General features: G+C 43.9%; 1 protein-coding gene across 2 annotated transcripts; it reads right to left on the bottom strand.

The window, feature by feature from the left end:
• Nucleotides 1-698: 698 nt before the first annotated feature.
• On the bottom strand, nt 699-5,453 carry Pigz (phosphatidylinositol glycan anchor biosynthesis class Z (Gwada blood group)). Of its 2 annotated transcripts, none has more exons than XM_076868686.1 (2): nt 5,307-5,453; nt 699-2,954 (listed from the first exon to the last, which is right to left on the bottom strand). In XM_076868686.1, exons 1-2 carry the CDS (start codon nt 5,422-5,424, stop codon nt 1,411-1,413), a joined length of 1,662 nt encoding a protein of 553 aa, XP_076724801.1. In that variant the 5' UTR covers nt 5,425-5,453; the 3' UTR covers nt 699-1,410. The 2 variants fall into 2 exon arrangements, 1 of the variants encoding a protein (XP_076724801.1); XR_013092521.1 differs by lacking the exon at nt 5,307-5,453 and adding an exon at nt 3,628-4,276 and having other exon boundaries at nt 2,884-2,954.
• Between the last annotated feature and the right edge of the window lie 9,523 nt (nt 5,454-14,976).

Below are 14,976 nucleotides of genomic sequence, written 5' to 3'. Positions count from 1 at the left end.
GGTACTTCTCTGACAAGATAGATTGGGAATCCTGGGGATTGTAGGCTCATGGTAATATGGTTAACACATTGAATGCTGTTCTGTGCTGGCACTTGCTAATTGCATTCTGTGATTTATCTAACTCCTTACAAGCACATTCATAATGAGAAAATGGGGCCCACTTCTCAAGTCCCCAAAGCCTGGCAGAATGGGGTGTCAGCATAGGCATTTGACAACAGGCACCTATGTCCTTAATCACAGCTCTCTGCAGCATTTACCTTACTTCTTAGGAATTGCCTTCTTCAGTACCACCAGGCATGAATATACTGCCTCTCCTGTGGGAAATGCTGTCACTTTGAGGCTTCAAGCAAAATTTCTGATCATGTCTACTTAAGCTACACAGTTAATCATGCAACCTAGAAAGTTTGAAGCCATAGGAAAAGTTTTAGACTGGTTACAGATACTGATAAAGCATTGTGAGTTCTCAGTTCCCATTGGGGCAGACTGAGAGGGCCTCAGATACAGGATTGTGGGAGAATAATTTGTGGGTGTGCTGGGAATTGAACCCAGGGCCTCCAGTCTGCTAAACAGTCACTGTATCACTAAGCTATGCCTGCAGCTTCTGGGAGAATGATTCTTAAGGGTAAGATGTAGAAATGGCTGGAGAGTTTCCCACCACCTTTCAAGGACAGAAGTAGAAGACAGTGCTGGAAATTTTTTTCAGAATGACTTGTTTTGGTAATGACCAAACATTGAGAGTGCAGACACAAAGTGCCATTAAATACAATACCATTCCATGTTCAAAGAGCTTTGTGAGAAACATGCCTGTTGATCCAGGGGACATGTGCTGTGGGTTCCAAGAATGATATTTTCTGACAGACATCTCAGGGATTCTCTTATCTGAACAGATTTGAAGATGGCTGGATGAATAGAAGGGGCCTTCTCAAAAGTCATTGAGTAGCAGACCAGGAACTTGAACTTGGATCCCTGAATCTGAGCCACTTATTCTCTCCTTCATCATAATCTCTCATGTGTCTGCAAGGCCTCAACATGCCAGTCCTTAGGAGACCAAAGAGGTAAAGCATTGTGGCAAGTTTGGGAGAGGTCATTCAGGAATGTCATTAGCAGTGCATTGTCTTTTCACAATCAGGTACTATTGTATATTTAAAACATTGCAGTGGCTGGAAGGCATAGGGCAGGAACAGACATTAGATGCCATTGATTATACCAGGATTATTGGGACCTTGGCAGCAGAACCGTGACTGGGCAGATCTTTGGTGTCTGAAGGAAAAGGGAATGGGCTTACCCAGAGGGCAGAACAACCAATGGCTGTTGGTTGTTCAGAAGAGGCAGCAGTGGGGATCCTGAAGGAGGACCAGGGCCCTATGTCACAGCCCAGCTGCCTTCATACAAGGTGGAGTAGCATAGATTCTATAGCTGAATCTTGGGCAGTGGCTGCTCCAGTTCCATGATGTGAAGACTAAGGTGGTCCCTCCAAGCCCCACTCAGCAGAGAGGACAGAACTGGTGGGTCCTCCAGGGTCAGGTGGGGAAACATGAGTGTCTCATTCTTGAGGGGAAAGCTGCATTTCTCCACGGTATGCCTGGTCGTCCCAGGGGTCACCACAAAGAGGCGGCAGAGCCATGGCCCACCAGCCACCTGGCAAGCTGGTTGTCTGGTAAGGTTGTTAAGTGCTTGGCAAAGTACCCAGTCCTCATTTCCACCCATGTCCACCACCTCTACAGATGACTCCAGGCCTGGGAGGTGGAGGAGATGCTGGGGGGGCATGTAGGTATGAGTAAAAAGGAGTGTGTAGTGGGTTGGCATGCCTGAGAGCACAGGTGCATGGACCACCTGCTCCAGGTATTTTAAGCCAGGTACCAGGCCTCCCTGATGCAGGCAGCCAAAGAAGAGGGCACCTAGGGCATTAAAGAGGACCAGGGTCCCCTTCCAAGGCACAGGTTGGGTTTGTGGACTACAAAGCAGGACTAGGGGGACCAGGAGGGGAATCAGGAATCGAGCCTCCTGGTGGCTAAAAGCAGACAGCAGGGCCAGGGGTGTGAAGTAGAGGAGAAGGAGGCAAGACCTGGGACTGGACAGCAGGCTCTGGGCCCTTAGGGCCCTCTGGAGGCCCATTTGTGCAAATGCCTGGAGGCTGACTTGCAACTGTTGCCAAGCAGCCTGTAGTGCCTGGGCATGTAGCACCCCAAAGAGCAGGAAGCCATTGACTACTAGGTGAGTGAGTCGCACATGTGTGCCGTGCCTTGCAAGGTTTTGGGGATCCAGGTTGTACTGTAAAAAGTTGACAGGTGTAAGGACAAGGCTACTGGATCTTGAGATGCTGGAATAGTACCAGCTGTCCATGGCCACAAATACTATTGTAGTGAGTGCTGCCCCAGGGAGCAGCACCAGAGCTTCCCAGATCAGGGACTTGAAGCCAGGGTCCTTGACTCCACGAGTGCCCCAGATGAAGAGGGGGATCAGAGCAAAGGCCAGAAAGGTGGGCCGGTTGAAGAAGCCAGCAGCCACGATGGCCCCAAGAAGCCAGTTGTACCACCATGGACATGAGGTAGGCTTCTTGGGTGTGGGGCTCCATGCCACATGAGGGGACACCAGCACCAGCAGCCATGTGAAGAGCAGTCCCTCGATGGTGTTGGAGAAGGTCCTTGTGTAGAAAACCAGGGTGACGTAGGAACCAGACAGCAGGGCCAGGGCGTTCCAGCGATCTGCCCCCCACTGCGGGGCCAGGTGGTACACAGCCCCATCCAGGGCAAAGGAGAGGGTGGTGAGGAGGAGTCGGGGCCCTACCAGCAGCACATAGCCACTCATCAGGCCAGGCCACAGTCCCAACTCTTCCCAGAGCCTGAGCAACCAGAAGGCAGAGCCAGAGGTCAGCAGTGGGAAGACCACCGTGCGGCAGGAGCTGCTGGGGTAAAACTCCCAGGGCCGTGAAGCCTGCACGCCCAGGATGTCCTCTGCAGAGAAAGAGGCGGAGGTGAGCCAGTTTCCAGCTCTGGGCAGAATTTTAGGATGGCACCCTAAACTCCCCACCCTCTAGTGGACATTTCTTGTACCCCTTGGACTAATACAGTTTAGATTTTACTCCTGTGGTTAGGTTAGGTTAGGTTATATGGGAGTACTGACTGAAATAGGAGACTATTGGATGGGCCTAACCTCATCACAGCAGCCCTTTAACAGCAAAGAATTTTCTACAGCTGGATGCAGAAGAAGCAAGCAGCGATTCAAAGCATTGATATGCCCCTACTGGCTTAAAGAAGGAAGGGACTGTTGGCAAGGAGGGTGGGCAGCCTCCAGAAATTAAGAGCTAGGGACTACAGTCCCATAATTGAAGTGAATTAAATTCTGTCAATAAGAATGAGCTTGGAAGCAGATATTTCCTCAGAGCTTCCAGACAAGAACTCAGTCCAAAAGCATGATACACTACGATCTCAGTCACACAAAATGGGATATTGTGTATATACACACACAACCTAGAGGGACACATCCAACTAAGCTGCTTGTGACTGAATGATTTTGTTCTTTGCTTGTGTTTTTATTTTTCCTGTAATGTTCAATTAACTTTTTTAAAAAATAAAAATCTATTTTAAAAATCTGAAAAAAAAAAAAAGAACTCAGTCCAGTCCTTACCTTGATTTCAACCTTGTGACACCCTGAGCAAAGATCCCAATGCTGGACTTCTGATCTACAAAACTGCAAACTAATAATTTAATTTCAAACTGTAATTTTAAACTGCTAGGTTTGTGATGGCTTGTCATACAGCAGTAGAAACTAATATAGAGGAACTCAAGGTGGTTGAGGCCACACTCTGTTGGAGACAAAGGGAACAGTACTTGGGAGATTAGGTGACAGTGTACCCTGCAAGGGTGTGGTAGGGAGCAGGGGAGACTTCATTCCTTTTTTGATATTTCTAGGATCAGAACTCATCTCTAAGAAAGATTTTTGTCAGGAAAAGAGGTTGTGAGTGTAGGGACAGAGAACAAGCAATGAGGGTTATGGACAAATATAATCTTAGTTTTGTTTATGATACTTAAATTTTTACAAGAAAAAGGAATTCAAGCAGTATTTATATAATTTCAAAAATACTTGCTGCTTGAGGTTGATCTGTGACCCTGTTCCCCAGTGTTCCATAGCTCATTGTTTGGGATAAGGGAACAAATTTTAATTTCTGCATCTCCAGTCCAAACCCCACTGTCCATAGCATTTCATGCTTGATAACCTTGCTGGCTGTTAGAGCTGATTATATGGCCTGGGGATCATTCAGGCTCTTTGCTTCTGCTACTTATTCCTCCAGTCTTTTGGCCATTTGATCTATATCAGAAGGTGAAAGGGAAACAGAAAATCTAGTGTCAAGTCAATCCAGCTGCTGTATACAATTCAGGTTTAAAAAAACACTTAGGACATAAGACTAAAATTTTCAATTTAAAATCCAAATCTACCTACTGATTCATGTGGCAGAGATAGCAAATCCCCCTTCCTGTCTTAGTATCTTTAGCTGAACACTTAATCAGATACAAAAACTTTGTTTCCTAGCTTCCTTTGCAACTAAGTGTAGTCAAGTGTCTGACCAGTGGGATGGAAATGGACAAAAAGCATATGATTTACAAAATGTGACCTTAAAGGGAGTAGGCATGTCCATTTCCTGTTTGCTAGAAAGACAGTTTTAGACTTGAAAGCTACGATCTTGAACCACGAGGAGGAAGTCACACACTGATAGCATCCAAAAGTCCTCATAGATCCTGGCAACCATCCTCTTGATATACCTTTCACCACCTAGTAAATTTTGGTTTTGTTTGTTTTCTGCAGTGCTGGGATTGAACCCAGAGCTTCACACATATTAGGCAAGTGCTCTACCACTAAGCTACATCCCCAGCCCCTAGTGGATAAGTTCTACCAAGTGAGTATCCCATGTCTGGGTTCCCTCTCTTCTTCCTTGAACTACAGTGGGAAATTTTTCATATTCTCAGATCACAACTCTGTGTAAGCTTCCCCAGACACTGGGAAAGCCCAACTCTCATCCTTCCGTTAAGGAGTCCATCATAGCTTTCATTCTGAATGACCTGTTGGTCCAAGCAGGAAAACATCAAAGAGGCTGGTGTTTCATCAGAATCATCCAGAAGGTCAGTGTTGCCACTCAGGAAGAAGATGTGAGTCCCCACTCCCAAGCTGTGGTCCCAGAGAGGCTAAAACAGCTTTGCTTGTGGAGTTACTGCTCTTCTGTACAGATGTGCTTTCCCTCACCCACTAAATAGCCAATCAGCCTCTCAGCCACTCAGCTGCTGCTTGTCTTAACCACATGAGAACTTTACCTGCCATGACTTCTGGTGACTGGAAGAACTCATCCGGGTGCACGTAGCCCGTCTGCGGAAGAAGACACCATAGCACTCGCAGCAGGCTGAGGCTGCTCCAAATCACCCAAACTGCCATCTTCAGATCAAACTGTTGCCAAACACTGGACCAAGATCCTGCAATGACTTCCCAACAGGTGCTACTTGGATCCACAGGTTCGTGTCTGCTGAGGATAACATTTATTATTATAATGTAAATTATAATATGTTCAACTGTCTGAACAAACTAAAAATGGAGCTATATGAACAAAAATAATGATCATGACAGTAGCTGCTTTTCCTACATGACCACTAAGTACCAGGCACTTGACATACATATCTTATTTAATCCTTTCCACAGTCTAGGGCAATGGCTCTTTTTATACTTCTCTTATAGACGTGGGAATTGAGGCCTCTGTTGAGTAACCTGCTTGTTTGTTAATTATATTTGCTAAGGATCTATAATGGTTAGTTTTAATGAAATAACTTTACTGGGCTAAGAGATACCCAGATAAATAGCTGGTAACACATTGTTTCTGGAAATATCTATAAAAGTGTTTCAGGAAGAGATTAGCATTTGAATGGGAGTAAAGAAGATAGCCCTGGCCAGTGTGTGTGGGCACCCTCCAGTCCACCAAGGGCCTGAACTGAAGAAAAGGTGGAGTACTGGTGGATTTACTCTCTTCTTGAACTGGGACATCCATATTTTCCTGCCCTCAAACATAAGAGCTCCTGCTTCTTGGCCCACTGAAGTTCTGGGACTTAACACCACCACCTCCATCCCCTCTTGGACCCAGATCCTCAAGCCTTTGGGCTAGGACTGGGAGTTGTAACATACACTCCTCTTGTTCTCAGGCTTTGGAGTGGGACAGACCATTGGTTTTCCCATTCTCCAGACTTTTAGTCTCAATTGTGAGCTAAATTATAATAAATAATGAAGTCAATTCTCTATTGGTCCTGTTTCTCTGGAGAGCTCTGATTAATAGTGTCTAAAAATGACATTCACAAGTAGGACTAGGGTACCCCACAAATCTGGGTCTCACAGCACCATCCTGATCACCAGCTCCTATCCATAGGCCAGCAGGGCCCTGTTTTCTGCAGTTCTGAAAACTTGGGAACCTCAATGGATTACACATATTTCCCCATAAAAATTAACTACACTCGACCCCAAGGTCTACAGCAACTCCTGCCGAATTTCACACGCTCTGGAACCTGCCTTTTGAAAGGTATTGGGAGCTGACATAATTGTCCATAAAGATAATTCTGACTCCCTCAACTCAAAAATCAGTGAGAATCTGAATCCCACTGCATGATGGACCTATATGTCAGAAACATTTATTTATTGGTACTGGGGATTGAACCCAGGAATGCTTAACCACTGAGCCACATCCCAACCCTTTTTATATTTTATTTAGACTCAGAGTCTCGCTGGGTTGCTTAGGACCTCTCTAAGTTGCTGAGGCTAGTTCAAACTCACAGTCCCCCTGCCTTAGCCTCCCTAGCCACTGGGATTACAGGTGTAAGCTACCACACCCACCTGTCAGAAACATTTCTGTCAAACAGAAATGGAAGAATGAGAAACAGATGTGACAATCTGTTTTTCATTCTTCCAGAAATGGTGGCTTTGCACTATTGTCCTAACTTTGATATTTTAAAGCCTGACCTTAAATATCTTTTGCTCTTGGGTGTGATGTTGTATCAGAGGAGACAAGATGGACTAAAGAAACAGCAGAACCCAGCAGATGTTGGCAGCAAGGAGTCTCTTTTTCTTTTGTTCTCTATGTGTGTATGTGTGGTATGGTACTGGGGATTGAATCCAGGGCTTGCACAAGCTAAGCAAGTACTCTACCATTGAGCTACATACCTCTATCCTTTTTATTTTTTATATTCAGATAAGGTCTTGCTAATGTGCCCAGGCTGGGCTCAAATTTGCAATCCTTCTTCCTCTGCCTCCCTAGCTGCTGGGATGACAGGAATGTACCACCACACCCAGCCTGGATTGATTTTTTTTTTTTTAGTTGTAGATGGACACAATTTCCTTCCTTCCTCCCTCCCACCCTCCCTCCCTTCCTTCCTTCCTTCCTTCCTTCCTTCCTTCCTTCCTTCCTTCCTTCCGATTTAACCCAGTGCCTCACACGTGCTGGGCAAGTGCTCTACCACTGAGCCACAACCCCAGCTCCTGTATTGAATTTTTTTCTATTCTTTTCTGTCTCTTTCAGTTTGAAAGTTTTATTCTTGACTTTCATCATGTTATAATATATAGCATATTATTTAACGTTTTAATATTTTAATATATTACATATTATTATTTTACTGTAATGATTCTGGATGCACATTTCTTTTTACTTAGCATAGATGAAATTTTTTGACTTCTCAAACCTGTGGATTACAGAAGTAAAACTCTATTAGTTTACAGAAAGTTATTTATAGAAAGTAATACTCCATTAGTTCTTTCAATATTGTTTTTTCCCCTTATTTACTCACCCCATAGAATTAGGACTAAATATTTAAGAGAACTTCTCAATCTATCTTCCATGTTCTTTTACTTCTGTATTATATTTTCCAATCTTTATCTCACTGGGCTGTATTTTGGGCAAGTTCTGTTCTGTCTTCCACATCTGCAATCATCCCTTTAGCTGTATCTAATCATTTGTTAAACCTATCTGTTAAGTTTTACATTTCAATTATATTTTTCTTTTCTACAAGTTGTTTGATATTTTCCATGTCTGCTTGTTCTTTTGTCATATTTTCAAGGCTTAATTTTATTTATTAAATTATATCAAACATACTTATTTGGTGTAATATGTCTAATAATTCTAACATGTAAAGTCTGGGTCTGAATCTGTTTTTTTTTTTATTTCTATTGGTTCCCACTCACAATGTTCATTTATTGTATATTTATTGAATTATTTTATTTGGGGGCTGCTCATTTTCTTCAGAACATTGCCTTGGAATTCTTTGAGGGCAGGGATGCTTGCTTCTGTCAGATACATGTAGGCATTACAAGAGCAGGACTATTTTTAATCAAATTATTGACTCCAAAGTTTTTTGGTTATTCTTTTGGGAGGAGAGTGGGGCCTAGTGTGTAAATGGAGACTGAAACTTGTAAGAGAGTAAGCCTGTGGTTACAATTTTTTTAAGTGGGAGCTCCCAGACCCACCTCAATTTAATTAGCATCAGGACCCAAGAAAGGCAGTTTTCCTTGCAGATCTATGACATGAAAGAGCTTATTTCTAGGTCACCTTTACACTGAGACTAGCCCTGTAGAGTTTTTGCTTTGGGGGCATTTCCTGTTAGTCTTCCCTCTTGGTGGGCCCTGGGCTTTATCTTCTATCCTGCTAGTCCTGAGAAGCTGAAGAATTTGGTGCTCAGATTCACCAGCCCTGCACATGTCCTCCAGTCCACATCTGGCTTTGTACTTTGTGTGCCTCCCTGTCCTCCCTTTGTGCCTAAATATTGCTTTACTTTTTTACTCAGCTTGCATATTATTTTATTAAGCAGTTTAGGGTTTTTTTCAGCAATTTATTCCTATTATAATTCAAGGATAACTCTCCACTTCTGTCCTCTTAACAACCTTAATTGCATTTTTCTATTTATAAAAGTAATATGTGATTGTTGTAGAAGAAAGGATAAGAAAAAAGGAGGAAATAAATATATTTAAACATATATGTTTTATTTTTAAACATATATGTGTGTGTGTGTGTGTGTGTGTGTGTATGTTTTATTTTTGTAGTGGGGATTGAACTCAAGGGTGCTGAGCCACATCCCCCAGCCCTTTTTACTTTTTATTTCTGAGACAGGATCTCACTAAGTTGCTTAGGGCTTTGCTAAGTTGCTGAGGCTGGCCCCAAACTTGTGGTCCTCCTGCCTCAGCCTCTGGAGTCACTGGGATTATATGAGTATGCCACTGCGCCCAGCTAATACCTTTTTTTTTTTTTTTTAATGGTACTAGGGATTGAACTCAAGGGCACTTGACCACTGAGCCACATCCCCAGCCCTATTTCGTATTTTATTTAGAGACAGGGTCTCATTGAGTTGTTTAGCTCCTTGCTTTTTTGCTGAGGCTGGCTTTGAACTCACAATCCTCCTGTCTCAGCCTCCCAAGCCACTGGGATTACAGGAGTGAGCTACTGTGCCCAGCCAGCTAATACATTTTTAAAACAGGAAAAGGATCATACAGTGTTTGCTCTATAATATGCTTTTGTCAGTTAGCCAAATATCATGACATCTTTCCACACCCTGTAAGCACCTCCTACACCAGCATCCATCCCTCCATATATCAGTGTCCCCTCTCTCCCTCTGTTCTCCTTGGTTAACACCTTCCCTTCCACACAAAAACATGTCTGATTCCCAAGCAGAAGAAAAGCCAACCAAAGCTTTGTTGAAATTAGATGTACCTTCTATCCACTCCTTCTCTTCTTACAGAGGAATCCTCAAACCATCTACATTTGCTGAATTCATTCCTCTCTTCTTCTGTTCTGTCTATTACCACCTGGCTTTTCCCAACACTATGCTTACGTGACCCACCCAGAAGCCTCCTCGGTTTCTCCTTGTCAAGCCCATTGGCCAAGTCAGGCCCCTACATTGATGCCATTTAACCACAGGGATCCTTTCCACTGTTACTATCTCCCTGTGGAGTGTTTTACTGCCCAGGAAAGGCTAGGACACATTCACACACACACATCATTTTGTAGACTTCTTTGAAGTTGAATTTTGTGAATTAGGTTTTCAGAATTTAGTAAGCAGACTTGAGACAGGCAGTTTTCATTGTTTTCTCCTGTTAAACAAGGGAGGGAGAACATGGAGTTTTCTCTCAGCAATTCAAAATCTGTTCATTTTTGTTTTAAATCTTCCAAGAGTGAGGTTATTTTCAGGGAAAACAAAAGGGGAAGCTCATCACAAGCAGACCCTTGGAAAATTCTAAAGGACATTTTAAGCAGAAGGAAAAGTAACTCCAGGTAGAATATCTGAGACAGAAGTAGTAACAAAGAGCAAAGCAGTGGGAAGCATCTGGAAGGCAGAGATCAAGTGAAGGCATCTTCCTGCTGCGTTGGCTTTTTTCTTCTGGCAGTCTGGTCAGGGAGATGTGGAAGTTTCCTGACATAGTCCATGTTTATTCTCCAGCTTCCTTCAGTGAGAGCAGACTGACAACTGAGGTGATTGGCAATGGCTTTTGATCGCTAAGTCACATGACAGCCAGACAGCCAGGGGTCCATTACTGCTTCTCAGTGATCCTTTTTTTTTTTTTTTTCCAATACTGGTTATTAAAGGACCAGGTGCATTCTACCGCTTAGCTACACCCCCAGCCCTTTTTATTTTGAAACAGGGTCTCACTAAGTTGCCCAGGCTGGCTTCCTCCTACCTCAGCTTCCTGAGTTGCTGGGATTACAGGCAGGCACCACCACACCCGGTTCTCACTGATACTTTTAATTCTACCTCACTCACATGAATGCTGTCCTTGTAGCAAGGTGGCTGAAGGAGTCCCATCCAGACCCAACCACATTGACAAGAGCCTGTATTTGGGGATATTTCTTTTTTAAAAAAAAAAAAAAGTTTTATTGAGAGATAATTCATATGCCATTCAATGCATTCATTTAAAGTGCACCAATAATATTTTTAGTATATTCACAAACAGGTGCATCCATCAACACAGTAGACTTTATAATAATTTCATCTCCTGCAGAAGAAACCCCATGAACTTTATCTAGCACTTCCCTTCCCCCTGCCACCACCCAGCCCTAAGCAACCATTAATCTATTTCCTGTCTCTGTAGATTTCTCTATTCTGGATTTTCATGTGAAGAGTCTCATATAGTATGTAGTGGTCTGTGACTGGTTTCTTCTCTTAGCATGTTTTCAAACTTCAGATAGGCTTGTGGTGTGCAGCTCAGTGGTAGAAAGAGACCATTGTGGGGATGCTTTTCTGAGGTGTTAACTCATGACCTATTACCCAAGTATACTACGTGTTCTTACCTGTCCTTCTCCAAACAGTCTTATTGACCACAGAGACTAGGTCCATCATAAAATCCAGGATGCCTTCACCATAATGTCTCCAAGAATAAACCAGATGAGCAAATGAGGCTCTCCTGTCAGTGTGGAAGGACAGAAGGCAAACAAACTCCTGGGCCCTTAACCTGTTACTTTAAAAGCGTGGCATGTGTTTTCTTCTACCCCCACCCCTGTGTCCCCTTAGCAACTGCAACAGCCAAATCTTATCACAAGGCTGAGATATCTGTGCAGGCCAATGGCAGCAACAGAAAAACACAGCAGTTCCTGGGACAAGCTAACTGCCCATTCCTCCAGGCCAGGAGTGTGACGACACCCCTGGCCAAAGAAAAATGCTGGACTTTAACCCACTCCAGAAAATCAATGAAAGTTTATATCTCCTCGTGTTTGGGGAGGAGCCTGCTCCCCCTCCCAATCAGTTCTCTCTTCCTTCAGCTGAGGCCACAATTAAAATGTTGCCTGTATGTTCACACTCATTTGGCTGGATTTTGGTTTTGGGTTTTTTTTAAATACTTTTTTATTCTAATTTGTTATATATGAATGCAGAGTGTACACAAAGTACTATCACCCAGTCAGAAATTCCCATCAGTAGAGCACTTATCAAGAATGAGAAGGCCCTGAGTTCAATCCCCAGTACCCCCAAAAGAGAAAAAAAAGTTCATGCATGTTGTAAACATATATTATACACACACACACACAGTGCCACATTTTGTCTATCCATTCATCTATTGATTAACATTTGAATTGTTTTCATTTTGGCTAATATGAATCATCTTGATATGAACATTTGGATTACTTTCTTTTTTTGGGGGGGGGGGGTATTACTGGGGATTGAATCCAGGGGCACTCAACCACTGAGCCACATCCCCAGCTTTGAGACAGGATCTTGCTCAATTGAGACAGGATCTTGCTCAATTGCTAAGGACTTGCTAAATTGCTGAGGCTGGCCTTGAACTTGTCATCTTCCTGCCTCAGCTCCCCAAGTTGCTGGGATTACATGCATGTGCTATAAATATTTGTATAACAAGTTTCTTTGTGGATGTTTTCATTTCTTTCAATAGATACCTAAGAGTGGAGGTTATATGGTAACTCTGTGTCTAATTGTTTGAGGAAACTGCCAGATTTTTTTAATAGTGGGTGCTTTACAACTGAGCCCCATCCCCAGCTCTCTTTTATTATTTTTATTTTGAGACATGGTCTTGCTAAGTTGCTTAGGGCCTTGCTAAGTTGCTGAGGTTGGTCTTGAACTTTCCATCCTCCTGCCTTGTCCTCCAGAGCCACTGGGATTACAGGCATGTGCCACTGTGCCTGGTTGCTAGATTGTTTTGTAAAGTTGCTGTATTATTTTATATTCCCAACAAAACTGTGTGTGAGTTTTGATTTCTCTATACTCCGACCAATATTTGTTACTATCAGCTTTTTAGTCTAGCCATTCTAGTGGCTGAGAAACGTCATCTTATTGTGGTTTTGATGTGAACATACACCTTTTAAGATCAAGGTAATCTTGGCCAGGTGCAGTGGAGCACACCTGAAATCTGGGTAACTCAAGAGGCTGAGGCAAGAGGATTGCAAGTTGGAGGCTGACCTGGGCATCTCAAAATAAAGAACTAGGGATATAGTTTAGGGGTGAAGCACTTGCTTTGCATGTATAAGGCCCTGAGTTTCATCCCCAGTACTGGTGAAAGAGAAAAAAAAAATCAAGGAAATATTTTCTGAAGTCCCCTCGCAGACATTCTACCAAGTTCTACCACACAGAACTGTATCAACTACATCTTCTTAAGCCAGCAACTTGCAAGGGGAATGGGATTGCTGTTGACAACTTGCCTTGAGGGTCAGCACTGGGATTGTGGGCTGCTTCCTCCAAGGCACCCTGGAGAGGAGGACACTTGCTCTGACCTCTGGCTTTGTTAGGAAGATGGAAGTGAGGTGGATCAACCAACTGTGTGGCTCCTACATGTGGCATCCAAGGCATCAGGCGCTCTTGGCTTTCCTTCTTTTTCTCTGTCCATTTGATCTTAAGCTTCTTTTCCTCTGTCCACTCCTCAAATGTCACTTCTCACCATACACACTCTTTTTAAACCATTTCATTTATGCTCATGGTTTCAATTTCTAATAATAGCATTGCAATTTATTAGACACATTTTCCTTCTTTGTCCCCCACCCCGTCTCAAGAGATAGGGTACTGCTACATTGATCAGAATGGCCTCAAACTCTTGGACTAAACTAATCCTCTGGCCATGGCCTCCTGAGTAGTTGAGACTATAGGCACACACACCACTGTGCCTTGCTCATTATCTCATTATATTCTCACAATGACTATATAACCCTATCTTGTACAATAATTAACAGGTACCCCCCTCCAAGGTAACAGAACTAGTAAGTTGGTGAAACTAAGCGTTGGACCCAATCTATTTGACCCCACTGCCTGTTAGGCTTCTGCACCTGTTTCAAGTGCTGGGTAGCCAAACATTATTCATCATCTTCCCCATGATGAATCAGCCATGTCCCCATGTTCCCTGCAGCAGTGAGAGAAATACAGTTTGTCCAGTTGTTCAGTCCCCCATCCCAGGAATTATCTTCCCTCTCCCTTCACTACGCAACACCAACTTTGCTTTTAATCATTCCTTGAATCCAGCTTTTAGTCTCCATCCATTGTCACTCATCTATCGAGTCTAAGCATGTCATAACTGGGGTACATGTTGCCTGGAATTCCTCACCCCTACTGGTGACTGTGCAGGACTTCAGATGGCTGGAGTCTCAGGGTGGTTGCCTGTAGTTGAACACCACCCCTTCCTTTACTACCTGGTGTGTCTTACAGCAGGAATCAATTTCTCCGTGTGCACATGGAGAAATACATTGAGAAGCAAGATCCAGAGCAGATTGCACCCAAACCTCCACTCTCACTCTCCATTCCATCCATCTTCCTGCCTGCAGCCAGAGAGAGCCAATTATGCTCTGTACAAAGTCTCTAGGTGGGAGGGGACAGACCCCAAACCCTCAGGACCACGCCAAGTCCTATTTATGGCTTACAAAAATCCTCCACAGCCCCCTGTCCTCTCCAGTCTCCACTCCTACTTAGTTACCAGTGGAACTTCTTCTGTAGCCCCTTCTCCGTTCAGTACCATTTCTCACTCAACTTCTTTGCTTGTGTTCTTTCCTTTTCTTGTTATGCTACTGGTAACATGAAGGTTAAGATCAGCTGGGGCATCAAGCAACCCAGGTTTCAAGTCTGCTCTGTCACATGTTGGTGTGAGAGTAATATCTTAACTCCAACTTGTATCTCCTCTGTAAAATGAGTGCCTACTTCAGGGCTGTTGTGGAATGAAAAGGGCAGGGGGCGGGGGAATGCAGACATAACAAGTGGTTGATCTCATTATCCATTTTGCTTCAACTGGTGGGACCCCTGAGAAGGCTCTCTAACTCAAAGAACTCCATATGACGTTCTGCACCATACACTGACAGTTGTCTGGTCACTGCCCTGCCTGGCCGAGGTCCCCCAGGGTTGGGATCCATTGGGATGAGTCTCAACCCCTCGGGTCCAATCCTGGATGGGCCCACTGTGGCCCTTTTATTAAGAACAGGAAGTTCCTCCAACGGGTTGGAGATGTGGGGGTCACTGACCATCACAAGCGCTAGAGTTCTCAAGC

This window comes from Callospermophilus lateralis, chromosome 10 (assembly GCF_048772815.1).
Source record: "Callospermophilus lateralis isolate mCalLat2 chromosome 10, mCalLat2.hap1, whole genome shotgun sequence".
Classification (NCBI taxonomy): domain Eukaryota; kingdom Metazoa; phylum Chordata; class Mammalia; order Rodentia; family Sciuridae; genus Callospermophilus; species Callospermophilus lateralis.
Note: the sequence above shows the minus strand (reverse complement) of the source record. Positions and strands in the feature narration are given on the sequence as shown.